This window comes from Saccostrea cucullata, unplaced genomic scaffold (assembly GCF_032062105.1).
Source record: "Saccostrea cucullata isolate Sc308-1 unplaced genomic scaffold, CSIRO_AGI_Scuc_v1 ctg204, whole genome shotgun sequence".
Lineage (NCBI taxonomy): Eukaryota > Metazoa > Mollusca > Bivalvia > Ostreida > Ostreidae > Saccostrea > Saccostrea cuccullata.
The window spans coordinates 1,144,166-1,171,764 of NW_026940736.1; the positions used below are offsets into that span (position 1 = coordinate 1,144,166).

General features: G+C 30.5%; 2 protein-coding genes and 1 long non-coding RNA gene across 3 annotated transcripts; 2 read left to right on the forward strand and 1 right to left on the reverse strand.

Moving 5' to 3' along the window:
• Positions 1-201: 201 nt before the first annotated feature.
• Positions 202-12,974, reverse strand: LOC134256202 (uncharacterized). The gene is made up of 23 exons (XM_062738850.1): positions 12,911-12,974; positions 11,756-11,824; positions 11,397-11,480; positions 10,833-10,910; positions 10,601-10,681; positions 9,993-10,070; positions 9,595-9,672; positions 9,379-9,456; positions 8,459-8,536; positions 8,157-8,234; positions 7,953-8,039; positions 5,837-5,914; positions 5,014-5,079; positions 4,608-4,700; positions 4,096-4,218; positions 3,892-3,984; positions 3,691-3,762; positions 3,311-3,403; positions 3,048-3,173; positions 1,005-1,127; positions 673-744; positions 478-549; positions 202-228 (listed from the first exon to the last, which is right to left on the reverse strand). The coding sequence occupies exons 2-23, from the start codon at positions 11,816-11,818 to the stop codon at positions 202-204; spliced, it is 1,821 nt and encodes a 606-aa protein (XP_062594834.1). The 5' UTR covers positions 11,819-11,824; positions 12,911-12,974.
• Positions 12,975-19,293: 6,319 nt separating this feature from the next.
• Positions 19,294-19,848, forward strand: LOC134256185 (uncharacterized). Its single transcript, XR_009989672.1, has 2 exons — positions 19,294-19,374; positions 19,552-19,848. It is a non-coding gene; the product is annotated as an uncharacterized LOC134256185 (long non-coding RNA).
• A 5,576-nt stretch (positions 19,849-25,424) lies between these two features.
• Positions 25,425-27,154, forward strand: LOC134256165 (uncharacterized). The gene is made up of 2 exons (XM_062738792.1): positions 25,425-25,690; positions 25,861-27,154. The coding sequence occupies exon 2, from the start codon at positions 25,891-25,893 to the stop codon at positions 26,833-26,835; it is 945 nt and encodes a 314-aa protein (XP_062594776.1). The 5' UTR covers positions 25,425-25,690; positions 25,861-25,890; the 3' UTR covers positions 26,836-27,154.
• Positions 27,155-27,599: the final 445 nt, after the last annotated feature.

Here is a 27,599-nt window from a genome sequence, read left to right on the forward strand (position 1 = left end):
AAATGTAGATCTTTTTTTTTAATTTTCAAATCTAAAATTTTAAAGCTGTTTTTTATTTTAAAGTTTGGATTTCATGAAATATATCTCGATTATAAGGTGAGTGAATACCTTTAATTCTTCTTGAACATTTGCCATCAGTTTCCTAATTCTTTTTCTATCAATTTCCTCTTCAACTCTGCCCATTAAGTTATTGATTATACCCTACATAAAAATACACCGTCGTTTATCCTGTTTATAAACATTTCAGTGATTTTACATTGAGATTTCAGCAAGTTTTTTTTAGAATACTTATTTCAAATTTGTAAATATAATTTAAACAAATCTGAAAAAAAATTAATACACATGTTTTTATTTCATACACATTTACTTATGTAACATTTTTTTATTCTTCATTTTTTTTCAAATCAAAAATGAATAATTATTATTGATTATACATAAAGTTTCAGCGAGTTCATTACAAGGCATTTTTTTCCTTACCTTTAACATCTGTTCATCTTCAACATGCAAAGCTTTGTCAAATATAAGAATCTGAGATTTTTCATCCTTTCCCTGAAACGAATCATCACAATAGAAGTTGAAGAATCAAGAAAGTTTTAAAATCATCTGTCGTACAACTGTTAGAAATTGATCGGTTTTGCAGAAAAAAAGCAATATAAATACTTTTGTTCTTACTGTCAAATCATCCAGATTTTTCTTCATGTTACATTGCCTTTCAACTATGTCAAGTATGGCATCAGCCATATTCTTATCAAGATAAAAATATTATGAATTATCATATTAAGTTGAAACTTTTCTAATCCTGACATCACATAGAAATTGTCTCGATAAAACAACATACCAAATAAGACAACATTTCAAAAAATTGAATACTAGTAGATAGATTTTTCTAAAAATAATTATGGTATTCGACAAGATTTTGGAATATACAAAATCTGGATTCTACATTTTTTTTCACTTAAGAATAGATTTAAGAGTATATTTATAGTAATGCCGTTCAGAATTACCTTGTCATTGTTCCTGCTTTTGTGGCTTTTACTTTCTTGTTTTGTCTCAATAAGTTCTTTCATATTTTCATGATCAGCAACCTCAGAGGGATAGGACACACTCAGGACAATAGGCACTTTCAACTATTTAAAAAACAATATGGTGTAATGAGATACATAATATATCAACTTCAAATCGGTGTCTATGTACCTTTAATCTTAAATATTGAAAATTCAGCAATACATTTAGAACACGTAGATTAACACTTTCTGTCAATACAATCTGAAATTGTATAAAATGTCAGCCTTACATTTATAAAATACTTCAGTATACAATATTCATTGCTCAACTAAAAAAAAAATCATATTTTGTACTTTACCTGACAAAATTCTTTCTTTTCTGATCCAATGTTATGTGGTTTGATGTTCTTCTGGACATTTTTAAAATTAATTTTCTGTGAACAGCTTTCCATATTGTAGGTATGTTCATGAATGATAGATACCCTAGACTAATACACAGAATATGACATATTGTAAAAAATCAAATACAGATCTTTTTTTATTTTCAAGTCTGCAATAATAAAGCTGTTTTTTGTTTTAAGTTTGGATGTCATGAAATATATCTCGATTATAAGGAGAGTGAATACCTTAAATTCTTCTTGAACATTTGCCATCAGTTTTCTAATTCTTTTTCTATCAATTTCCTCTCCAGCTCTGCCCATTAAGTTATTGATTATACCCTATATAATAACACACCGTCATTTATCCTGTTTATAAACATTTCAGTGACTTTTTATTGAAATTTCAACAAGTTTTTATGAATATTTATTTCAAATTTGTAAATATAATTTAAACAAATCTGAAAAAATTCAATACACATGTTTTTATTTCATACACATTTACGTTTGTTACATTTTTGTATTCTTCATTTCTTTCAAATCAAAAATGAATAATTATCCAATGTAAAGTTTTTTTTCCTTACCTTCACTATCTGTTCATCTTCAATATGCAAAGCTTTGACAAATGTAAGAATCTGAGATTTTTCGTCTCTTTCCTGAAACGAATCATCATAATTGGAGTTAGAGTCTAGAAAGTTTTAAAATTATCTATCATACAACTGTTAAAAATTGATCTGTTTTGCAGAAATAGCAATATAAATACTAGTGCTTTAACTTGTTCTTACTATAAAAACATCCAGAATTTTCTTTATATTACATTGCCTTTCAACTCTGTCAAGTATGGCATCAGCCATATTCTTATCGAGATAAAAAGATTATGAATTATCATATTAAGTTGAATCTTTTCTAATCCTGACATCACATAGAAATTGTCTCGATAAAATAACATACCAAATTAGACAACATTTCAAGAAATTGAATACTAGTAGATAGATTTTACTAAAAATAAGTATGGTATTAGACAAGATTTTGGAATATTCAAAATCTGGATTCTACATTTTTTTAAACTTAAGAATAGTTTTAAAAGTATATTAATAGTAATGTCATTCAGATTTACCATGTCATTATTCCTGCTTTTGTGGCATTTATTTTCTTGTTTTGTCTCAATAAGTTTTCTCAGATTTGCATGATCAGCAACCTCAGGGAAATAAGACACACTCAGGACAATAGGCACTTTCAACTATAAAAAAAACCAATATGGTGTATTGAGATATATATTATATCACAACAAGATTGCCATTTTTCCTGAGCATTAAGAATAAAATTAAAATTTGTGAATGGGCAAGGATTAGTCAATCAAAACCGTCCAGAAATTTGAAGTTTCAATAAGTTTTAGATGAAATAATTTTTTAATTATATTTTCGTGTGAAATGCTATCGCAATATATAAGTCGTGTTATTTTACAGAAAATTTGAGAAAATGCTAACTTTAAATCGGTGTCTATGCACCTTTAATAATCTTAAAAATTGAAACTTCAGCAAAATATGTTAGCAGAAATAGATTAACACTTACTGTCAGTATGATTTGAAGTTGTATCGAAATGTCAGCCTTTCATTTATAAAATATACAATATTCATTGCTCAAAATAACAAAAAATATATTTTACCTGACAAAATTCTTTCCTTTCTGATCCAATATAGTGTAGTTTGTTGTTTTGGACATTTTCAAAATTGATTTTCTGTGAATAGCTTTCCATACTGTAGGCATGTTTATGAATGATAGATACCCTAGACTAAAACACAGAATATGACATATTGTAAAAAAAAATGTAGATCTTTTTTTATTTTCAAGTCCACAATTATAAAGCTGTTTTTTTGTTTTAAGTTTGAGTGTCATGAAATATATCTCGATTATAAGGAGAGTGAATACCTTAAATTCTTCTTGAACATTTGCCATCAGTTTTCTAATTCTTTTTCTATCAATTTCCTCTCCAACTCTGCCCATTAAGTTATTGATTATACCCTATATAAAAATGCACAGTCATTTATCCTGTTTATAATCATTTCAGTGACTTTTTATTTAAATTTCAACAAGTTTTCAAGAATATTTATTTCAAATTTGTAAATATAATTTAAACAAATTAATCTGAAAAAATTTAATACAGATGTTTTTATTTCATACACATTTACTTATGTAACATTTTTGTATTCTTCATTTCTTTCAAATCAGAAATGAATGATTATTGAATGTAAATTGTGGACAAAGATTTTTTTTTCAGCGAGTTAAGTATAAAGCATTTATTTCTTTACCTCTACTATTTGTTCATCTTTAACATGGCAAGTTTTGTCAAGTTTCAGAATTTTAGATTTTTCATCTTTTCCCTGTAATTAATCATCATTATAGAATTGAACAATGAAGAAAGTTTTAAAATCATCTATCCTACAGCTGTTAAAAATTGATCTGTTGTGCAAAGAAAAGAAAAAAAGCAATATAGATATTTTTGTTCTTACTGTCAAATCATTGACGAAATCATGAGAATCATCCAGATTTTTCTTCATTTTACATTGCCTTTCAGCTCTGCCCAGTATGGCATCAGCCATATTCTTAAAAAGATAAAAAGACTATTTTATTATTATAAGTTAAAACTTTTCCTATCCTAACATCACATAGAATAGACATATAAGTATATTGATAGTAATGTCATTCAGATTTACCTTGTCATTGTTCCTGCTTTTGTGGTATTTACTTTCTTGTTTTGTCTCAGTAAGTTCTTTCAGATTTGCATGATCAGCAACCTCAGGGGGATAAGACACACTCAGGACAATAGGCACTTTCAACTATAAAAAACAATATGGCGGATTGAGATACATATATTATGCATATTATATCAATGATCATCCATTTCTCATTATGTTTACTTCAATTTATACAGTAATGTGTAACGTGTTGCCTTTAAGTTAAAAAATTGCAATTCCAGGAGATGATTTTTGCATGGATCTAATACTTTATTTCTTTATGAGCATTTTCAAAATGCAAAAGATCTAACTTGCCAAAAATTGTCACAAATGCTGTAGTTTATCAGGAATTAAAGGTATGTTGTCTTAATTCAAACTTTTCCATAACAGTAATTTTGATTTCTAAATTTTTTCCAAATTTCTAGATTCAAAAAACAAATTTGGACGTTATGGAATGTACCAAGAGTATCTCATTTAAGACGAGAGAGTACCTTTAATTCTTCCAGAACTTTCATCATTAATGTTTTCATTCTTTTTCTTTCAATTTCCTCTTCCGTTCTCTCCAGTAAATTGTCAATTATATCCTACAGAAAAATACACATTTGTCTTCTTTATTAACATCCATGTTCAAATTTGAGCGCGCATATTGTAATCATTTAATTTACATAGGTGACTTAATTTAAATTTCAACAAGTTTTGAAGAAGCTTTAATTATACAGATTCAAATAAAATACTTTTATATGCATGTTTTCATTTCGTACCCATTTACATTTGTATCATTTTTTTTCCTCATCTCACACTACTAGTAAGCAAAACTGAATGATTATTGGATGTCAATTGTGGACATATAATATTTTCAGTGAGTTGGATACAAAGTTGTTTTTTCTTCAAATTTACCTTAACCTTCTCCTCATCATCAACTCTCCAAGCTTTTTCAAATTTCATAGATATTTTATCGCTCTCCTGAAATGAATCACCATCGTGCGATTATGGAGAAATTCAAGAAAGTTTAAAACATCATCTATCAAACTACTGTTAGAAACTGATCTGTTGCAAAGAAAAGAAAAAAAAATGAAGAAAAAAAAAACATTTTAAATAGTTTTGTTCTTGGCATCAGATTATCCAGAGATTTCTTTGTATTGCATTGCATTTCAACTCTGTCAAGAAGGTCATTAATGATATCCTAAAAATATAAAAGAAGTTTGATATAAATTGAAACTTTTCTAATCTTGGCATTACGTACAGGTTCCATAGAAATTTGCTGGATGAAGCAACAATTCAATTTTAGAAAATCAATTGAATTTCTTTTTTTATTACTTATAGATTTTCAGGGTATTAGACAAGATATTAAAAGGATTCTACAGTTTCTTATTGACAACAATCATTTTTCCAACAAACTGTTGGAATTCTAATGGAAATTGTGTTCCTTTATTAGTTGACTTGTCTTTTAAAACCTAATGAAACAGAATTCATTCAAAAACTTCCACACGAGAAGAGGAAAATACTAGCTGTAGCCTTCAATGCGACAATCAGATATAACAAATAACAATAGTTATTTTTATTGTATAGTGTATTGTGTTTTTTTTTTTTTTGTATTGTGATTTTTTGAGATCGATCATTTCATCTTTTCACATGCAAATATCTATTTAATTATAACTCCTTCGCTCAGAGACTCTTCTGTTTTGTTTTTGTTGTGCTTTTTGTGAATGAATTTATATACCTGACAGGTTCCCAAATCTTCAACAAACAAACAAGGTTCATCAAGTTTTATCTTCAGGTGTTTGGTTTCAATGTTTTCCTGAATCAGAATGAAAATAAGTATTTGGTATATAAATTAATTTAATGCATATAATCATCTCATATTTTTTGTGTGTGATTTTTACCCCTTCTCCCCTCCTTTCCCCCTCCTCGACCGTGAGCTTGGGAATAATAACAACAGGATAATAACCGGATCTTCAATATGTCACTTTTTTACTATAAAGCAAGGCGGAGTATTAAATATTAATAAAATCATATACTGTAGGTTTCAGAAATTTAAAATCTAGAAGACTTTGAGCAAATACTCATTTGTAATAACCGCCGCTTTGATGTGAATATACACAAGGTTAGTTACGGACAGACACGTGGATAACCATATTCTCTTTAAATAATCAGACAAGCTTTCTACCAAATTTTCTAAAAAGAATGGGGTAAACAAAAAGTTGAGATAAGGTTAGATTTTGACAAAAAATAATCTTCCTCTTTAGGCATGCCTAAGTGAGCTTTAATGTCAATTAAGCATCTGCAATGAGAAATTTCTGAGAAAACAAGACCCCCCAAAATTTGTTACAGACGGATGCACAAGGGTAAAACAGTATACCCCCTCATCGACGGAGAAGGGGTAGCAAAATCAGTATTTTTAGTAAATATTTTCTTAGAATAATTCATGAAACTGGCATGAGGACCCGCTCTAAAAATAAAAAAAAATAAGCGAAAGCTAAATAGTTTTCATTAGGCATGTTATTTTTATAACCTTGGCTTTATCCAAATCATCCAATGTCTCCTTGATGCTGTTTTCTTGTTCAACTATGTCAAGTATTTCTCCTAAGACCATCTACAATAGAAAGGAATTAATTACTCAGTAACTGTGCAATCAATAATTTTCTATCTTTTTTCTATCTTCTAGTTTTTCTGTTTTATGACTTTTTCTATTTTTATTTCCCACTTATTAAGACTTTTGTTTTCCATGTTTTAAAAAAAAAAAATTGTGAATGAAAATTATTTACCTGACATATCTCCAAATTTTCAACAAACAACCCAGATTTTTCAGCTTTCATGTTAAGGTAATAAGTTTCCATGTTTCCATTTTCCTGAATCAAAATAAAATAATATACAAGTAATTTTAATGAATGGCCACCTGACACTTTTTGTGTTTGTGAATTTTGACCCCCTCCTCAACTGCCAGCTTGGGATAGTGACGTTTTTTTTCTTTTAAGCAAATGCCATTATTGCTAATATATATATTTCATAGATAATTATGGGCAATAATTTATATTCAATAAATTCATATGAAACATAATAGATTCTAAAATTACAATTAATTTTTTTTAATTTCTTTTGGACTTGAGTATATTAACGGAATACAAAATTCATTCATTTTCATATTTATTTATATTTTTTTAATCGGAAGATAAACTGGTGAAAATAATTACTTCAAATATATTGTTTTTTACCTGTAATCTTTCGTTTTCTTCACCCACGGCACATCCAGGTTTGTCGATTTTCAGAACCTCCAATATTTCATTTCTTACCTACATGTATGAAGCAAGTTGGAATATTTTATATTAATTAAAATCATATACATCAGGTTTTAGGAAATTTACAATATAGAATACTGTGAGTTAATTCTTATAAGTTATAACCGCCTGATATCAATATACACAAGGTCAGTTAATGACAGACACGTGGATAACCATATTCTCTTTTAATAATTTAAACTTTCTGTCAAATTCTCTAAAGAGAATGGGATAAACAGCAAGTTGAGTTTAGATTAGATTTAGACAAAAATGACCTTCGTGTTTAGGCATTACTAAACAAAGAGTGAGCTAAAATGTCAATTAACCATCTGCAATGAGAAATTGCTAAGAGAAAAAGACTCCAAAAATTTGTTATAGACGGATGTACAAGGGTAAAACAGTACATCCCCCTCCCCGTCGGAAAAGAGGTAGAAAAATCTACTAATTTTAATAAATACCTTTTTAGAATAATTCTAGAAACTAGCATGAGACCCCTCTAAAATAAAATTAAGCACTGCCAGATAGCTAAATAATTTTCATTTGGGATATTATTTGTATAACCTTGGCTGAAGTCAAACCATCCATTGTCTCCTTGGTGCTGTACATGTTCTCCTCTTCAACTCTGTCAAGTATTTCTCCCAAGACCATCTACGATAGAAAGGAATTTTAACTCATCAAACTGTTCAATCAGTAATATTCGTTAGAGTTTTTCAATTTTTATTTCCCACTTATTAAGACTTTTGATTTTTTATTATTTTTATTTACCTGACACATCTCAAAATCTTCAACAAAGAAGCAAGATTCATCAAGTTTCATGTTAAGGTGTTTGTTTTCCATGTTTTCCTGAACCACAATGAAATAATATACAATTAATTTTAAGGAATATAGCCATATGGTACTTTTTGTATAAATTTTTACCCCCCCCCCCCTCAACCGCGAGCTTGGAAATGTGACGTTTATTGGACTTGATTATATATACTGGGAAAAAAAATTATTTTCATTTTTTTTTTTTTGAATCGGAAGAAAAATATGTGAAAAATAATTACTTTTGCTAAATTGTTATATACCTGTAACCTTTCGTCTTCTTCCCCCACGGCACACAAAGATTTGTCGATTTTCAAAATCTTCAATATTTCATTTCGTTGCTATAAGGCAAGTTGGAGTCTTTCATATTAAAAAAATCATACAGGTTTCAAGAAATTTAAAATCTAGAGGACTGTCAGTAAATACTCATTATTTATAACCGCCGCTCTGATGTGAACATACATAAATTCAGTTACGGACAGACACGAGGATAACCATATTCTCTTTAAATAATTGAACAACCTTTCTGCCCAATTCTCTAAAAAGAATGGGATAAACCAAAGTTAAGACTAGATTAGATTTAATAAAAATGATCTTCATGTTTAGGCATGCCTAAACAAAGAGTGAGCTAAAATGTTAATTAAGCATAAAACAGTTTGGAGTATTCAATATTCAAAAAATAATATAGGGTTCAGGAAATTTAAAATCTAGGAGTGTGAGCAAATACTCATTTATTTTAGTTAAAACCGCCCCTCTGATGTGAACATACACAAGTTCAGTTACGGATAAACAGTGGGATAACAATATTCTCTTTAAATAATTGAACAAACTTTCTGCCAAAATCTCTAAAGAGAATGGGATAAACAGAAAGTTAAGATTAGATAAGATTTTCACAAAAATGGCCTTTGTGTTTAGGCATGCCTAAAGAAAGAGTTAGCTTAAATGTCTATTAACCATCTGCGATGAGAAATTGCAGAGAAAAAAAAAAGATCCCCAAAAATTTGTTATAGATGGATACACAAGGGTAAAACAGTATACCCCCCTCTCTGCTGAAAATGGGTATAAAATCTATTATTTTTACTGAATACATTTTTAGAATAATTCTAGCAACTACCATGAGACCTCCCTCTAAAACAAATCAAGCAGATAGGATAATAATCATTTGGCATGTTATTTTTATAACCTTGGCTGTATCCAAATCATCAAATATCTCCTTAGTGCTGTTCTCTTCAACTCTGTCAAGTATTTCTCCCAAGACCATCTACAATAAAAATGAATTAATAAACTCATCAAACTGTTCATTAAGTAATTTTCGTTGGAGTTTTTCTATTTTTATTTTCCACTTAATAAGACTTGTTTTATAAATTTTTAAAAAATTTTTGTGAATGAAATTATTAACCTGACACATCTCCAAATCTTCAACAAACAACCTAGGTTTGTCAAGTTTCATGTTCAGGTGTTTGGTTTCCATATTTTCCTGAATCAAAATGAAACAATATACAAATCATTTTAATGAAAATAGCCATTTGGTACTTTTTGTGTGTAAATTTCTACTCAACCGCGAGCTTGTAACTGTGATGTTATACCTTTAAACAAACTGTTATTTCAGAAGTATTGTGATGTTTATCCCTTTTAGAAATTGCAATTTTTGCTAAAATATCATTCCGTAGCTTATTACGGATAATAATTTAAATACAGTAATTTTATACGAAATCTTTTATTTTCATTGTGAGTCTGACAAAAAATATATGTGGAAAATGATAACTGGATTTATTGTTTTGCTAAATTGTTTTGTACCTGTATCCTTTTGTCTTCTTCCACAACGGCACACCAAGGTGTGTCGACTTTCAAGATCTTCAATATTTCATTTCTTTGCTATAAAACAAGTTGGAGTATTTAATAAAATCATATAGGTTTAAGGAAATTAAAATCTAGGAGTGTGAGCAAATACTCATTAGTTATAACCGCCGCTATCAAGTGAATATACACAAGTTCAGTTACGGACAGACACGTGGATAACTAAATTCTCTTTAAATAATTAAAAAAAAACTTCCTGCCAAAAATTCTAAAGACAATGGGATAAACAGAACGTTAAGATTAGATTATATTTCTACAAAAATGACCTTCATGTTTAGGCATGCCTAAACAAAGAGTGAGCTAAAATGTGAATTAAGCATCTGCGATGAGAAATTACTGAGGAAAATAGACACCAAAAAATTGATACAGACGGATGCACAAGGGTAAAACAGTATACCCCCTTCTCCGTTGAAGAAGGGGTGTAAATATCTATTATTTTTCACTGAATACTTGCTTAGAATAATTTTGGAAACTAGTTTGAGACCCCCTCTGAAATAAAATTAAGCAGATAGGTAAATAATTTTCATTTGACATGTTATTTTTATAACCTTGGCTGTATCCATATCATCCAATGTCTCCTTGGTGCTGTTCTCTTGTTCAACTCTGTCAAGTATTTCTCCTAAGACCATCTACAATAGAAATAAATTAATAAACTCATCAAACTGTTCAGTCAGCAATTTTTGTTGTGGAGTTTTTTCTATTTTTATTTCCTTCTTATTCACATTTGTTTTATAATTTAATATTTATAAAAATCTTTTTTTTGTAAATGAAATTATTTACCTGACACATCTCCAAATCTTCAACAAACAACCCAGGTTTGTCAAGCTTCATGTTCAGGTGTTGGGTTTCCATGTTTTCCTGAATCAAAATGTAATAATAAGTATTAAGTTTCCCAAATATAGCCACCCCATATTTTTGGTGTGTGAATTTTTACCCTTTCCCTCTCTCAACCGCGATCAACTGTAATTTCAAAAATATCGTGACATTTATCCCTTTTAGAAAATACTTTCATTGCTACTACCGGGTATTTCTTTTATAGGTAATTATGGGTAATACTACCAAAACGGTATTCATATAATATGTACCGAGTAATTGAATCTGACATGCTGAAAGTAAAACAAAAAATCTTTATATTACTGACTTAATACTGCAAAATATTCATTTAAATCTGAGGAGAAACATACGGAACAAGAGGTCCATGGGCCATAACGCTCACCTGAGTAACTTTGGAATGAAAGAGTCCCCCAGCCCCCTTTTACAACCCTCACCCCTCCATCCCATGAGAGTAAAGTCAAGAAGATGACAAATAATTTTCAATTAACATTTTATTTTTATAACTAGTACCTTGGCTCTAGCCATCAAATTATCCAATATCTTCTTTGTGCTTAACTCCTCTTCAACTCTGTCGACTATGTCCTCAAATACCATCTACAGTAGAGGTGATAAAATAAGATCGGTGCATGGTCGTACAAATATATATTTAATTCAGAAATATTGTTATGCCGCCCTTTATTCTTTCTTTTCAATACAACGAGAGATAAGATTCTAGTAATCAGTAAAATCTGTCTACATTTATCCCCCCCCCCTTCTATCCAGGAAAATTCCACGACTCTTGTGTCAAATATTTTTTTTTCAATAAGTACATTTTTTCTACACTATAATTATAAATTTTTATTCTATTCTATTGCAAGAAAAACAACTACCTGAGACATCTCCAGATCCTCCGCGAACAACCATGGTTTATCAGAATTGGATTTGGCTTCCATTTTGTTCTAAGAAAGGAAGAATTTGACGTATGTTGTTAAAAGAAATAAATAAAAGACAATAAGCTTTTACCCCCTTGCCCTCAGTCATCAAAAAAAATAAAAGACAATAAGCTTTTACCCCCTTGCCCTCAGTCATCAAAAAAAAAGAAGAGACAAAATATAGTAACCAACTGCAAACTGTAAGCAACACTTACAAATTACAAGTAATCTATTGGCCTTCACAGCAGTTTTACAAACTGTAATTGTGACGTCATAAGTATTGTGACGTCAGTCTTGACATGCTGTCATTGCTAACTCGTCTGAACCCAAGGGTTTACACTCTCATGGGTTCCGACGACATCATAATTGCAATAATATGAATAAATTCTGATGTTTTAAAACTAAAAATAAAAACGTTTTGTTTTCTGCACTGTATATTATTTTTTAAATCCATACATGTTGCAATTTTTGACAATAAAATTAAAAAAGAACAGTCTATTGATGTAAATAAAGATAACTTCTACTAGAGTATAGTTGATTTAAATCAATCGAATTTCAAATATATCAAAATTAAGATGCAATAATCGAATAATTAAATATTAGACAACATTTAAAGTAAATTCAATTATAGAAGTGCGAGGCTTCTTAAAGTTGAAAACTGGTGAAAATTTTAATTTGATTGCTCTGACATTAAATTCAGCACTTATATTCAAGCTTTAGACTGGTTATGTAGGAAGAATGCAACGATAAACCGTTTGACAGTATACCGCGGTTTATTTTTCCACGGTTCGGTTCACGATACCTCAAACTGAACGTACTAAATAAATAGTTGTTTTTAAAGCAATTAATGTACTGCTTTGTAGCAACCGACAATGATAAAAGACCGCTTAAATTTACTGAAATATTTATTACCAAGCGTTGCAACTGCAACAGTTCATTACATAAATAGTTGCAATCTCAACTACATGTACTAATGCTAAATCGCCGCTTATATAGAAAGGATAATATAGTTAAGCGGTTGAGAATGTAAACTATTAATGCAATAATTTATTTATGACAATATAAGTGTTGCACTACATGTCTATGAAAATAAATGAACAAATTTTAACATACCAATTTTTTGTTATTCCTCTTCACAGCGCAAGTAAAACTAGTAATTGTGACGTCATAGGTATATGTATTGTGACGTTTGTCTATTTATGACGTGTAATTACATACATATTCTTACAAAATGGAAGTATGTACATGAATCATATATTCCTAATGTATTAAGATATAAATAACACGAATTTCTAACACTGGAAGAATATGTTACACAAAAAATTAAAACATAAAAATAACACTGAGAAAATAATGAATTCAGTGACATAATTATAATTATTTTATTTTAAAAAAAAATTTCGGAAAAAAATATTTAAAATATCAACGTAAATGATAAATTTATAGATTCTAATACCATGGTCCGAATTTATCAGAATCAGAGTTAACCTGACACCACCGAATGTAAACAAACAGGCCAGTCTGGTTCCCTCCCCTGCTTTTCTCCGTCTTTGTAGAGAAAGAGGCTACAATAACACTGATCATCAGAAAACCTTACTCAAATGAACGATGTTGTTTGACTTACGACTGAAATTTTTAAAGTCATTACTTCTGATGTTTATTTGTATCAATAAAACTTCTTTTATGTTTATTGCTTTATTTAGTGTTTATATTATCTCAAAAGAGGTTGTTAGTAGGTAATATATTTTTACACGTAACTTTAATATGGCGACCATGAGGTGAACTTCCCGTTTTGAACAAGCTGTCAAAAGCCGGCAATTGCTCTATGAACAATAAGCCCTGATAATAGCAGTTGGCACTTGAAACTTTACAACAGCAATAAATAGGAATACTGATCCTTGATTAAGTCTCTTTTTGTTGCAAGATTGCATTAAGACTACAACTGTGGGAGTATATGGCACGCCGATTGGTTCAAAACTATTTTCTGCACGACCTTAAACAAAAATTACACGAGCAAGTCAAAACTTACACAAAGTGAGGAAAATATACACAAAGTTATTGAAATTTACACAAACTATACAAAAACTACACAATCAACAAAATATTTACACGATATAACGAGAAAGTTACACAAACGTAAAAAAGAAAACTGCACGAGTGAGAATACAACATCGACATAATATACGACGCATCCTCATTGTGCACATTTCATTAATATTCATTAGAGAACAGCTCAGTGTGGCTTGGATGCTTGAAACATATAAAACAAGAGGATAAATTTGTTAACAATATGTATCCTTTGAAAAAGATTCAGTGTTTTAGAATTACACTAGTCTCTCAAGAATATGCACAACGTGGTTTATACATGTAAAAACTGACAGGCACGCAATATGCATATAAATTAACACCCCCGATGATAAACATTTTACACATGTATACATGTAGATAATGTAAAAAGGGGGAGGAATATATCCAGTTGCGTGTTTAATTGTTAGATTTTTCCATTGTGTCATTCCTCTATATCGCGATTTCTTTTGAAAGTTCAAAACAATGATATTATCATAGTAAAGGTGAGTAAATAAAAACAGCACGTGATGTAATAAAGGAGATTTATTAACAAATCAAACTCTTCTCCTCCACCACCCACTGTGTGTACTTATGGTAATAATTAAGGATGTGGATGCGTGACCTTTTCATATCGAGAGATTCCCCCCTGGTGGTGCTGGAATGAAAGACACCTGTATGCTAATCGATTTATAGTTATTTGACACATCAATAATACCTTTTGATTGAACTTGAAGGTCACTAGCAATTCATACAGAGATGCTGTCATCTGGGTTGTGGAATTTGCACAATACATTTTAAGAAGTACTAAACAGTAAAAAAAAAACGAGCAAATACTTGCGCAACTTTAATTTTAATATTGAAACGAATATATCATTAATCTGAAATAAATATGAATGTGAAAAAGTAGTACATGTATGTAGTATTACATTTTGAACAAAGTGTGGTGATTATATAAATACATGTATCCACGAAAATGCATTAATATTATACAGTCGTTTTACTAATGTGAATTTAAGCTTTTCTGTTTTTATACTGTAGATTATTTTGAATAGGTAAAATGCATATAAAGGAGTTAATTTAAAATTATAATATGTAGATACATATGTAGTATTGCTTTTGAAAGTAAGGGGGTGCCAGATTACCTCAAGGTGGAATGCCACACCAACTTTTTATTTTATAGATCTTTGAGTCATCCTTTTAAAACAATGGTTTCAGCTCTAAATCATTTTATATGATTTTTTTTTTTGTATTTTTTCAAAGAAAATAAAAATAAAATTATTTATATCCAAATAAGTTATTTTCGAGTTAAAAGTTTGCTGTTTATGAATGCATCATATGAATATCTAATAAAATATGTAAGGAAAGGCTGGTAAGACTTTAATTTTATTTATAAAAAAATATTTATGTAAATAAAACACATTATTCGTGGACATTTTTTAAACGTATGGTTAAAAACACCATAAAACTAGTCACAACTGAGGACAACATGTTTGTCAATCATTTAAAAAAAAAATCAAACGAAATTGAGAAATTTTAAGAGAAATTAATTTTTTTAATATTTGGACCTAACCCGATCAAAGTTAAACTGATCCCGATCAAAATTAACACAAAATGAATAAAATGCTTATTTATTGCCTCTTCATATATTAACAATAAAGAAATCTAATTTATTGTCAAGTTCAATAATAATTTAACCCTTATTACACCTAATCAGACTAGTGTTTTTGAGAAAATGTTATTTATTTCCAATAATTACACTGTATACAATTATGGTTGGGATCGGTTTAATTTTGATCGGGATTGGCCAAAATTAAAAAAAAATCAATTTCTCTAAAATCTGGCTATTTCATTTCAATTTCTTTTATAAATATGATTAATGAACATGTTCTCCCCAGTTGTGAATGGTTTTAAGAAAATTTTAACCACAACTTTAAAAAATATTCACAAATTATGTGTTTTATTTTCATAAATAATTTTCTATTTAAAAATGTTTAATATCTTTACGGCTTTTCTTTGCTAATTGACAAGCAAAACAAGATAAAGTGTCCAATCTCGCAAATCCTACTCCGATGAGGTAGTGAGGGGCCTTCAATTCCAATCCAACAACAAAAAGGGGGCTTTTCAGTGAACATTTTACAATGGAAGAAGGTTCTGTTCGCAAAAAAAAAATAATAATAATAAAATAAAAATTCCTGATGCTTCGTGCCTGAAATATTTTCTAAGAATTCAAGGGTACAAGAAGCAGTCGATCGAAATGAGGATTGCAATACAACTTCAAACTATATATCAATATCCCCGGATTTGCATGCGCTTGACCTAACAACAGTTAAAAATTGGGGGTTGGGGTCAACCTGCATGTAAAGAAAAAATTACTTTAGCAAAATCTATACTTGAAAATAAAGGGGGGTGTCTACAGGCCTGACTGAGGATTCATTTTGTTTCATAAAAAATATAATCATGTTCTCTTTTTTATTATGGAAATATATAGGATGAAAAAGTAATCTTACAAGGAACTTAGTGTTTGGAGAATAATTTTAAAAATTCATGAAGCCGGATTCGAAATGTAAACAGAAACATCGAGCTCAATAAAGAATATGAATTATCTGTATTTTTCAAGAGTGAAAAACGCTTTTTATGACACTGCTGTATCCATTTCAATTTTTTATTGCATCCTATTTGTAACATTGTACATGTACGTACATGTATAGATAAACGTAGTAAATCACACTGTTTTTTAAAGTAACAATTAATACATAAAAGCGCATGACTGTACATAAAGCACAGAGTATGTTTATTCTCCCTTTACCTGGTCCTTTTTATTAAAATGAGAACAAGTAATCGCCATTACGAATGAGGGTAACGCTGACAAGAAATGTCTTGTTTTTATTGAGTAGTTTATAACTGAAAATTATGTGATATCATAGAAGGAATTCATAACTATGGTGGCATATTTCTGCCCCTTGTGTGCAAGTTATTTTTCTATCAAATATGTCGACATGCAAGATAGATACACTGTATGTTGACATGCAACATAGCTACGTCAACATGCAACATAAATATGTTGACATGCAAGAAAATTGCAATGAAATAAAAATTATAAAACAATCTTCAAAAATCTCAAATATTGCCCACCTGTGACATCCAACATACTAAATGCTACTTATTTATGTTAACATGCAAGATAAATAAGTTGACATGTAACTTAGATATGTTAACATGCAACTTATTTATGTTGACATGCAACTTATTTATGTCGACATGCAACTTAGATATGTTAACATGCAACTTATTTAAGTTGACATGCAACTTATTTATTTTGACATGCAACTTATTTATTTTGACATGCAACTTGGTTATGTTGACATGCGAGATAAATATGTTGACATGCAACTTATAAGTTGCATGTTGACATAAATATGTCGCATGTTGACATAATTTAGTTGCATGTTGACATATTTATCTTGCATGTCAACATAACTAAGTTTCATGTCAACATAACTAAGCTGCATGTCAACATAAATAAGTTGCATGTCAACATAAATAAGTTGCATGTCAACATATTTATCTTGCACGCTAACATAGATAAGAAGCATCTAGCATGTTGGATGTCACATGTGGGCGATATTTGAGATTTTTTATGATATTTATTTGATTGCAATTTTCTTGCATGTCAACATATTTATGTTGCATGTTGACATAACTATCTTGCATGTCAACATGTTTATCTTGCATGTCGACATATTTGATAGAAAAATAACTTGCACACAAGGGGCAGAAATATGCCACCATACATAACAAAAGAATCTAAAGAGCTCCAACCAAAGCTGATATCCTGATATTTTATAAGTATGAATGCAGGTGTTTTTTAGAATAAAATATTTTTTATGTGTTTTAAGTTAGATCTAAATATATGCTGTTTACATCAAAGGTAATCCCAACTTCTTAAGTTTAAAAAAAATATGTATCCATTCCAGCCAAATGAATATATATATAATTTCCTATTTGGAATGGTAAAATATATATATATATATATATATAATAGGTACAAATGAAAAGTACTAAATTATTTCTACAGCTTAATGATAATAATAAGCAATAATTCTGCGAATTTCATGAAGAATCAACTTTATTAATAGTTTAATTATGCAAGTGTTAATTTTATATTTATACTAGTAATTTCCGTTAAAGTTGTATCTATAAATTAGAAATTTTCAAAAGCTATTGAGAGTTTATTTAAATTAAAAAAAACAAAACAAAATAATTCTAACATTTTTTTTTTTTTTACAAAATCAAGATCCTAGTCAGCCGTTCTGTTTATCGTTAGGTACTTTTAGTTCGGAGTCGAGTGCATCATATGCAATGGGGTTTTTTTTTTTACCCTGCATTATACGATTCCTTCTCGTCACAATTTTTGTCTGGCATCAAATAATACCTCCATATATTGGTTCGGATCTTGGTCAATATAAGAAAATCATAATATTGTAGAAAAACTTTGAAGTATTCTCACAAATAGATCACATGGAAACACTTGAAACATTTGTTCGATCGGTAATAGCTAGAAATCGGATTGAGTTTTAACAAGAAATAAAGAAGCAAAGTAAAACACATGCCATCGTCAACGCCATTTTCCATTTCTCGATTACATCCAGCTAAGCATACAGGAAGAGATAAAGAGTACAGAAAACCAAGAACACAATGAATATTCTATGTGCATAATAATGACATGCGCAGCTGTATGCGCAGTAAAATTGTTTGTGTAATTTTTAGTTTGGCTGTTTAAAATTAAAACTACGTTTAACGTCACCCGCGCGCGTAGGTTTATGAGAAATTCGTCTTTGAAAAAAACAAACAATTCGGAATTCCGTATGTCCGTTCCGGTTTGGTTCTTCAATTAGCGACTGAATTCTGCTTCCCGTAGTGACAGAAAATGTGCTTTGACTGCCGGCGAGTGCCGCAGTTAAGGCAGTTGGTGTCTTATTAATGAAAACTAGAGAATTAAAGACTTTGGGACCATAAATGTAAGTAAAAAATAGATTATTTTATGATTATATTAATGACAAAGTCTTGTTTGTTGATTTTTTTTTTGTCAGTCTTCGAATCATATGTACAGACTGACAGTGACAGACTCTCAGTTCGTGATTCTATTGGCTGAACTTTTCATTGTATTTTGGAGAGAATCGAAAACTTTTTTTTACTGAGTGGAAACTGTGTCAAAAACCAAGATTTATATACAGTGAAAAGCATCATTTAAATCTTACTGATATGTTTCATATTAAAAATATTTCTGTAAAAATCGAAAGGAACAGTAATGAGTAAAGTAATTGATTTCTTCATAATTTAATATGTACCTACAAATAGCTACAATTTTTGGGAAGGATAATATACTTGTCATAACCATTTGATCAGGGAGAAGCTCACCGAAGATAGGGCCTTTTAAGTGAAGGAGAGTAAGGAAAGTGGTTGGGGTATTCCAAGATGTGAAGAATCCTGTCTTTTGTGTGGAATTCAAGGTATTAAATAAAGATAATCTAACAGCTATCAGTATGGTCCAAATATTAGTATTCACACTTTCAAAACTTAATGCTAGTAAATCTAGTACTAACTAAGAAAAAATACAACATCATTCAATTTGAGGATATTTCAACATGAACACTTTTAAATATTGTCATCAATAATTTTGATTGTAGATATTGATCAACTTTTCCCACAAGAAGAAGCATTTGCCTCCAGGGTACCATGGACGTGTGGCAATATAAATCCAAAGGACAACTGAGGCCTAGTTAAAAGCCACTTTCCTGAACATTCAGTTTTAGACTACATTGTTTGCTAACAATAGGACTCAAACTGATTTACATACTAAGGAAAAACTCTGCTAGGGAAATTAATCTTAGGTGTCATATCAATTAAATGCTCTTATTACTTAATTGTAATGTTTTTAATGTACTGAATAGGTTAATTTGAATAAATTCACAATTGTTTGAAAATTTTGTTTGTTTATTTTTTTCCTCCCTCCCTCGTAGGTTTTGAACTTTAGATGTGACGTTAAACGTAGAATTAACTTTAAACAGCCTTAATTCCTCTGCTCGTGCAATTTTTGTTTTTTGTTTGTGCATATTACACCCCTCAATCGTGAAAAAAATTTCGGATTCGTGTATTTTTCGTTATTTTTACTCAAGCCCTAGAGGGGCTTGAGTTATCTAAAACGATGCTAGGTCATCGAATTACTCAGTTTAAAATTTCAAAAATATATCATTTTTGTAGATAAAAATATTTATAGAAACAAAAATGAAGCTTATCTTGAAAACGTCTGTATATTCAAAGATATTAAGTGTTAAATAGCGGATTATTTTCTATGGCGAATGAACAATGAGTGAAGCGTCGCAGCCGCAACAGTTTCTATACAGAGACTTCACGCTTTCCTTTGCGTATGAATCTCAGGTAACTTTTTACAGTCGCCGACAAAGCATCCTTGGACGAGTCCACTGCAGACTCTGAAAGGTGACGCAGGTTACCCCTTCGTTAACAAATTCTACAATGCATGGCCAGAAAATGTATGGCTGTACCCCCCAACTGAAAATGCTTTTCACGGGCCTGCAAATGAAGTGTAATTTGAGAGACAGTAAAGTAAAAGCACAAAATCAATGTTAAATTCTCGTATTAAGCTTTGGTACCGGAAATTATATACTTCTTTTGGTTCGTACCGAATATGCATTGGACATGCCGCTCAGATAGATGAACCCCATCGTCTCAAGCCACGGTCCGCAGTAGGAGAGGATCGTACATTTTGTCCGTTGTTTGCAACGATGGATGAACCCGTAGTCACGTGGATTTTTTGGAGCCTGGAGCCCCCCCCCCCCTTTTTCACTTTTAAAAACTTTTCTACAGGCTTTTAGCAAGCTATCTTAATTGATGTATGTATTGAATGAGATGTACGTCATTAGGCAAACAATACAAAAACGTATATAGTTTGAATACATGTATACTAAATGTCTACATAAAAAATATTTCATTAAGAAACGGAAACGTTACTATGCTCTATAAAATATTCCTGAAAGTGTGTCACGTAAATTCATCTTAAAAAGTAATTAAGTACGATTAATAATTTTTTTTCTAATAAAATTCAATATATGAATGTTGTTTCATGTATACAGTCATGTAGTTTATTCAACAGAGGATTGAACTCAATATATAGCCCTCATCTTAAAACCATTTTAGGATATAATGATTCTTCTTAATTGACTTTCTACAGCTTGAGTATTTCTGACGTTTTGTCAGTATATACTTGTTGTGTTAAAATCTTTCAAACTATGTGCAATTTTTACTTATACGTGCATTTTTATTTTACTCTTGTATATTTTTCATCTAGCTCGTGTATAAAATCTTTATCTTTGTGCAGAAAATAGTTTTGAACCAATCGGCGTGCCATAGGAGTAGCTTTTAATAAATTTTACAGAATTTTCAATTTTAATTTTTATGGCAGTATCATTCATCAAAATAAAAACAAAAAAGACAATGATGTATCTCAAGGTAGTCTACTTGCATGCGACATCATATTGTAATCAGGCTAAAACCGTATAAGGAGTAGTATTTCACAGAAATTTCAGTTTTAGTCAACATGGCAACACCGTTCATCGTGATTGAAATCAAAAACTGATTTACAGATTTATGTATCTTAGTGTAGTCTACTTGTAAGCCAACTTAGTGAAGGTATAGTGAAATCACACCAAAACTGTAGGAGGAGTAGCATTTTGAAAGTAATTCAAAGTTTGAAAGTATCTAAATTCATGAAATGCACTTATATTCAGATAAACTTACTATAAGGTTTTTTCTGGTTAAGGATAGTCATCATTAAAGGGCATACGCAACGTAGTTTGAACCATATTGGCTTCTTCTCTGGAGTTGAAGAGTTCACTTTATGAAGGACTTGTGTACAATATACTGTTAATGTTTATATATGTTTTGTTATCTGTTCAAGACCCCTGGTAACACACGCTGATTTTTTTGTCTAAGGGGATGTAATGGTGCTATAATTTGAAATTTGATATATATCTCGAAAAATTATTGTTAGGTATAAAGGTACTTAGGTATGTCTTAATCTTTACTGAACGCACTCCATAAAAACTAGTTAATATTTTTTTATCATATAACGGAAGTATTAACAATTAACTTACGGGGTATAATAATTGTGCATGTAATTTGAATCTACACATGTATTAACTAAGGTTGAATAAAAAATGTTTAAAAACTCAATAAAGGTATCACTACTAGAGTAGACGAAAATGCCCATCAAATGCGCTATGGCTCTTTACACACAAACTCTCAAACGCCATGCAAAAATACAGTTAGCGTCGCTCTTCTTCTGAGATTTGCAAATAAAAACATGTACATGATACTAGACTAATTTAATAATAACACTATACATGTGAAATGTCAATTCAGATTATTCGCTCCGAGTTTGAGAATATTCTTTAGAACTGCAATGATCTACCTATACTCCATCTAGCAAAATTAATTCATGTTAAAAGTTTTAATGAATTATGCAAAGTATAAATTGGCCTGGAAGTAATGAAAAAAAATGAAAAAAAAAATTCAGTTGATCTCTCTTTATCTCTATCTTTCTCTCTCGATCTCCCTCTCATGCTTTCTTTTTGTAAAATTATGAAAAAAAAATTAAACCAAAAAAAAAAAATGTCATCTTTATCCAAATCTTGTTGTTGTTGTTGCATGTACTCGGGACGTTACCATCCACTTCACTGGACGCCGTTAATGAATCATCGTTTGTTTATATAATTACATGTACCACGGTGTATCCAAGTCTTTGCTGATGCTGGAATACATATCAGACAAGCAGATATTTTCAGCTGTGCTAGTAAATCAGAGAATTGTTGCTGACCCTGGTAATGAAGAAGAAACATGTAAGTACAGAAAACTAAAATATATTTTAAGTATTGTAATCTGATATTTAATTTACGCTGTTTAGTGCTTGTATGTTTTGTATTAAGTAATAAAATATTATTGTTTCCAATTATCTAGTCATTCCGTAAGATTTCGACTCAAATCAATTGGGTCAAAGGCTAAATTGTATGGTCGAGTCTATTATTTAAAGCAATATATGACCTGTAATTTTGATGTCAGAATTTTTTTTGTTACAATTATATTGTAATTAAGTTTGATTTTTTTTATTCACGTTAACTGTTTTCGCGTTATGTCGACAATTTGTGTATAAAATATAAGTCTTACATCTATGAATTTATTGATCGGTAACCACAATTCATGAAACTTTTGTCTTAATTGCTAAAAAAAAAATTGATGTGCATCTCGCGAAAATAAAGTGTTGCAAAAATTAAGAAGAACGTTTATAAACTTGATGGTCATGAAATTTCAACTAACTACGTTTAAATCAAATTACAATTTTAGTGGTTTGTGATATTTTTCTACTTTACCAGTTCATACATGTATTTATATATACAAAACTTTGTTGCATAATGTATAAAAACTGGAGTGACTGCATGATATTTATAAAAAAAAATCGGTTCTTTATACTATATAGAGTTCAACATTCAATATACTACCTGTAGGCGCTTTTCACTTAATGACCTTTTACCTCCTAATTACTAGACCGTGAAGCTGTTGAATAACAAACATAATACAAACCCGACTTTCCACAAATAATCCTGTCACTCCTGGATCGATATAACAAAAAAGCACCATTTAAAGACCGTTTCTTCGTAAATTCGTTTGTGCAAAAAAATTTTATTCAGAGTTGGAAAATATCTATCAGAAAAGGTGGGAAAACACGGAAATACAGGTAAATATAAAATACATGTATGACCCGTCGGTGGGTCTCGTATAAATTATAACTGTAACGGGTACTACGCCCATTTAGATATAAATACAGTGTACCAGGTTTTAGAAACCTACAGCGTGGAAAATTCAGCTTTAGTACACGTAATAAGGGTTACACCACCTTTCATTTTACTACCTCCTTATTTTCTTTACAAAAGGTTTTTTGTGTTCGTTATGTCTTCTTTATACAAATTCTAATGTATAGTGTATAAATAAGTTTTCCTATATATATATATATATATATATATATATATATATATATATATATATATATATATATATATATATATATATATATATACATGTATTACTGGTATCACTCGGTATCTTATAGATATAAATTCGAGAACTTTTGAGGTAGTATGTACGTTGAAACCCGTAGAACAGAATAAGTTTCAAGATTTTAGTAATGTTAAAGGAATGAAGATTATTTAACCTATGTTATACTGTGTAACATACATCTAACTTTGGAAAGTTTACGTTTTATAAACTGCGAAGCGGTTTTATATTACACAAAAGCGTAAAATTTCCCAAGTTATGATATCGTATAAAATAAGTTTAAATAAGCTTCATTTCTTATAATTCTATTGTAGTGTAGACTTTTTTTTCTCCAAAACTGGCTTCAAAAAGGACATATTTTCAAAGTGACGTAAAGCGGAGTTATACATTTTTGACGAAACGCATTGTGACGTCGGCAATTTAATATGTTATACGATATACATGAAGACTCAAATTTTTATCCAATCACATGACGTGTTACAACTAAAATTGAATTATTCATAATTTAAATCAATACTAAGAAGAAAAGAAATAATTTAGTTGTTACGTGTATACCACATGACTTCATTTCGTTTGTACATGTTTTAACATTGCTCGGTCCTTTTCACAAAAATCTAACGACTGATACATTCCTCAACAATTATATATCTTAAATTCACTGTTGAATAAAAGACATAAAAAGATTTTATATTTCAAAAACCATAAGTTACTTACTTCATTGTAAAAATATTCAATAAGAAAAAATAAAAATATCTAACAAACATAAATTATATGCAGAGATATCAAAGTTTGATCTTTCTATTGGCGTAAATATCCACTGGAGAAGTACGTGTAATACATGTAGTTGTATACGAAAAAGTAACAATGGAGATCAAATCAACACCACAGGCGATTTTAAAAACGGCTGATAGAGACAAAAGGGTTACACTATCGATAGTGTATGTTACTATATTGGTTTACCAAAAATCGGGAAAAGGTGTGACGATCCCAGATTTAAAAAGAAAAAAAAATGATAAAAAGGGGGGGGGGGGTCAGTCCCCAAGTGTATGAGATCAACACACGTACATGAGATGATCCTTCCACAATCAATAAGAAGTACTGTTCATGTAATAGCATTTCAAATAAAACTCTCTCTCTCTTTGTTTTATAGTCAGATTTTTGCTACTAATATTCGTAGATTTCTTGATTTACATATAATAATAAGATATATCATAAGATATACTAATTATTTATACGACTGAAAGTTTGAAACTGAAGTTTTCTGAACTTGAAAATATGATAGAGTCATAGGCAGGAGAATGAGTCAGCTGAACTCTTATCGAATACAATCTAGGACAATGTTATGTTTGCAGAGCTGTTAGTTAATGGAACCTCTTTTTTGTTGGTTGTTTGGCATTAAAACACACATCGAAAAATTCTTGTGCAGGTGAACGTTTGGCAGACGACGCCTGGAAGATAACCCGACATCATATTTTGAAATTTCGAAAGGGTGATCGTTGTTTAATGTTATTGGCTAAGCTTTCTCACAGGACTTAAAACTTACAGCCTCTTAATTATATTGAAATGAAGATGAAGGACTTCAGACTTGCATTTTCTTAATTCGGTTGACTATATTAATTGTTATCATGGTTCTACTAATGAGTAGAACTGATTATATATAGTTGATTAATTAGAAGGTTTTCGGGGATTCTTGTTTAGAAGGTAAACATTTTAAACAGGTTCAGGGAACGAATAATGTGCAATCAATATTTCTTAATTGTGAATTTATTGACAATTCCATTTCCTTTTATATCGGTTTCGTAATGTTGATTACGAGTATTCAATTATAGCCTTTATAAAGCTGATGTGAATTAAACATTTTCTCTTTTTAGGTGAAGAACTGGGGCGCTTTAGACGAAAAAATGGCGAACTGCTTTATCAAGTGCTGTCGGGTATTAAAACACGTTCCTGTTCGCATAATATGTTTTTTGGTTATTATCCTCCACTTCAGTGTTGTTGATTACTATCTGGTGGAACATAAAGACAGTACATGGCTGGGCTTCCTCGCAGCTGACGTCATCACCCTGTGCCTGTTTATTGCGTCATTTGTTCTATCATATCAGCAACTCAAGGGTTCAAACACTGACACAAAGATAGAGAAAATTGGTGTTTGGGTGGGTGTTGCATCTTGGTTTCTATATTCAGTCATTGTAGCGACTAAGTCGGGCATCATTTTTATTGACTTCGCAGATGATCTAGATGAAAAGGATTTTTTTGGTCCGAACACACTGAAAACTGCGTTGGCCTTAGCCGGAGTTATTTTCCTTTTACATCTTTCTTCGCTACATGACGCTAAACCAGGGTCGGAGAGAAGAACATACATAGAAGAACTATCAGGAACTGTTATTTTCGACATTTTGGATTGTGTGGATAGTATGGAACCGCTGTTCATCAAAGAAGATCGCGAAGCATTCCCGCCAGGTCTCGTGGAAGCCATTGTGGCCGTAGCCTGTTTAAATTTTGTTTTACCAACCGTACCCCTTCTGACCCTGTCGCATACTAAATTCGGACACGCCAAGCTACCCCGGCGTTTGATCATGATACATAAGATTATCCTGGCTTACATTGTCAACCTCCCTCTTTTGGTCATGAGGATGATTTTATGGCATGGACTAGATCATGGCGTCTCCATTTTTTCCTTGAAGAATGTAATCGTGATCGCCATGATATCATATGATTTTTATGAACACCACGAGGCAGATATGGACAACTCGAAGGAAAAGCATAAGGAGCACCGAACGGAGAACGGAGACGAAAGTTTACCAGCGGATGCTTACGGATTGGAAGATCGTTACGACTACAAGTGAACCTTCCGAACTTGCAAACAAAAAGAGCAAGACAACTAGGTTCAAAGTTCAAGGCGTAAAACACGTACCTATGCAATGTGGAGATTTGAGGACCTATGTTGATATAAAGAAAGTGAATGAAAGCCCTTTTCGACAAAAAAACCCTCCCTTCTATCCCAAAAAAACGAAGCATTGAAGATGGTATTGTAAATAAGAATTGTTTTTCCATGGGAAAAAGTACAACGAAAAACGTGTTGAGGACCAAATAGTGATAAGTGAGTGTCATTAAATCGTAGGACAGAGAAGTAGAACTTTTACTTGACTAGAGTAAAAAATGTTTACGCACTGCAAGTATAGCATCAAGCATTCAAAAGAGTAAAGCTTTCTTCAAACAGATGTGTAAACAACGGTAATTTGTTCTGCTAATAAAAAATTAAGAAAACGATTTTTTTTAAATCTGATTGTTTTAGAGTTATACAGGAATTGATTCGAGAGAGAAGAATTCAAGAATAAAATTTAAAGAAGGTTGCCTTTTATATCGATTTTGATTTTTATGTCCAAGTATATTCGGGGGCTTATAATTTTCGCCCCGTTCGTCTGCCTGTTTGTCCTCAAAAACTTGAACCTTGCCCATAAGTTTTGATTGGTTGGAGCTATGGTTTCCATATCTCATGAATGCATTCCTTCTTTGAGTACCAACATATTTAACCTCTTTACCTTAAAGTATGACCCACTTCTGCAAGAAAAAAGATTAACATAGGCCATAACTTTTGAATACTAGTAGT

Coding starts and splice junctions, on each gene's coding strand:
- LOC134256202 (XM_062738850.1), bottom strand. CDS start 11,818: ATGGAAGCCAAATCCAATTCTGATAAACCATGGTTGTTCGCGGAGGAT. Junction 8,235..8,458: donor AAGAAGACGAAAGGTTACAG/GTATATAACAAT, acceptor ATTGTGGTTCAG/GAAAACATGGAAAACAAACA. Junction 3,174..3,310: donor ATGTTCAAGAAGAATTTAAG/GTATTCACTCTC, acceptor TCTGTGTTTTAG/TCTAGGGTATCTATCATTCA.
- LOC134256165 (XM_062738792.1), top strand. CDS start 25,891: ATGGCGAACTGCTTTATCAAGTGCTGTCGGGTATTAAAACACGTTCCT.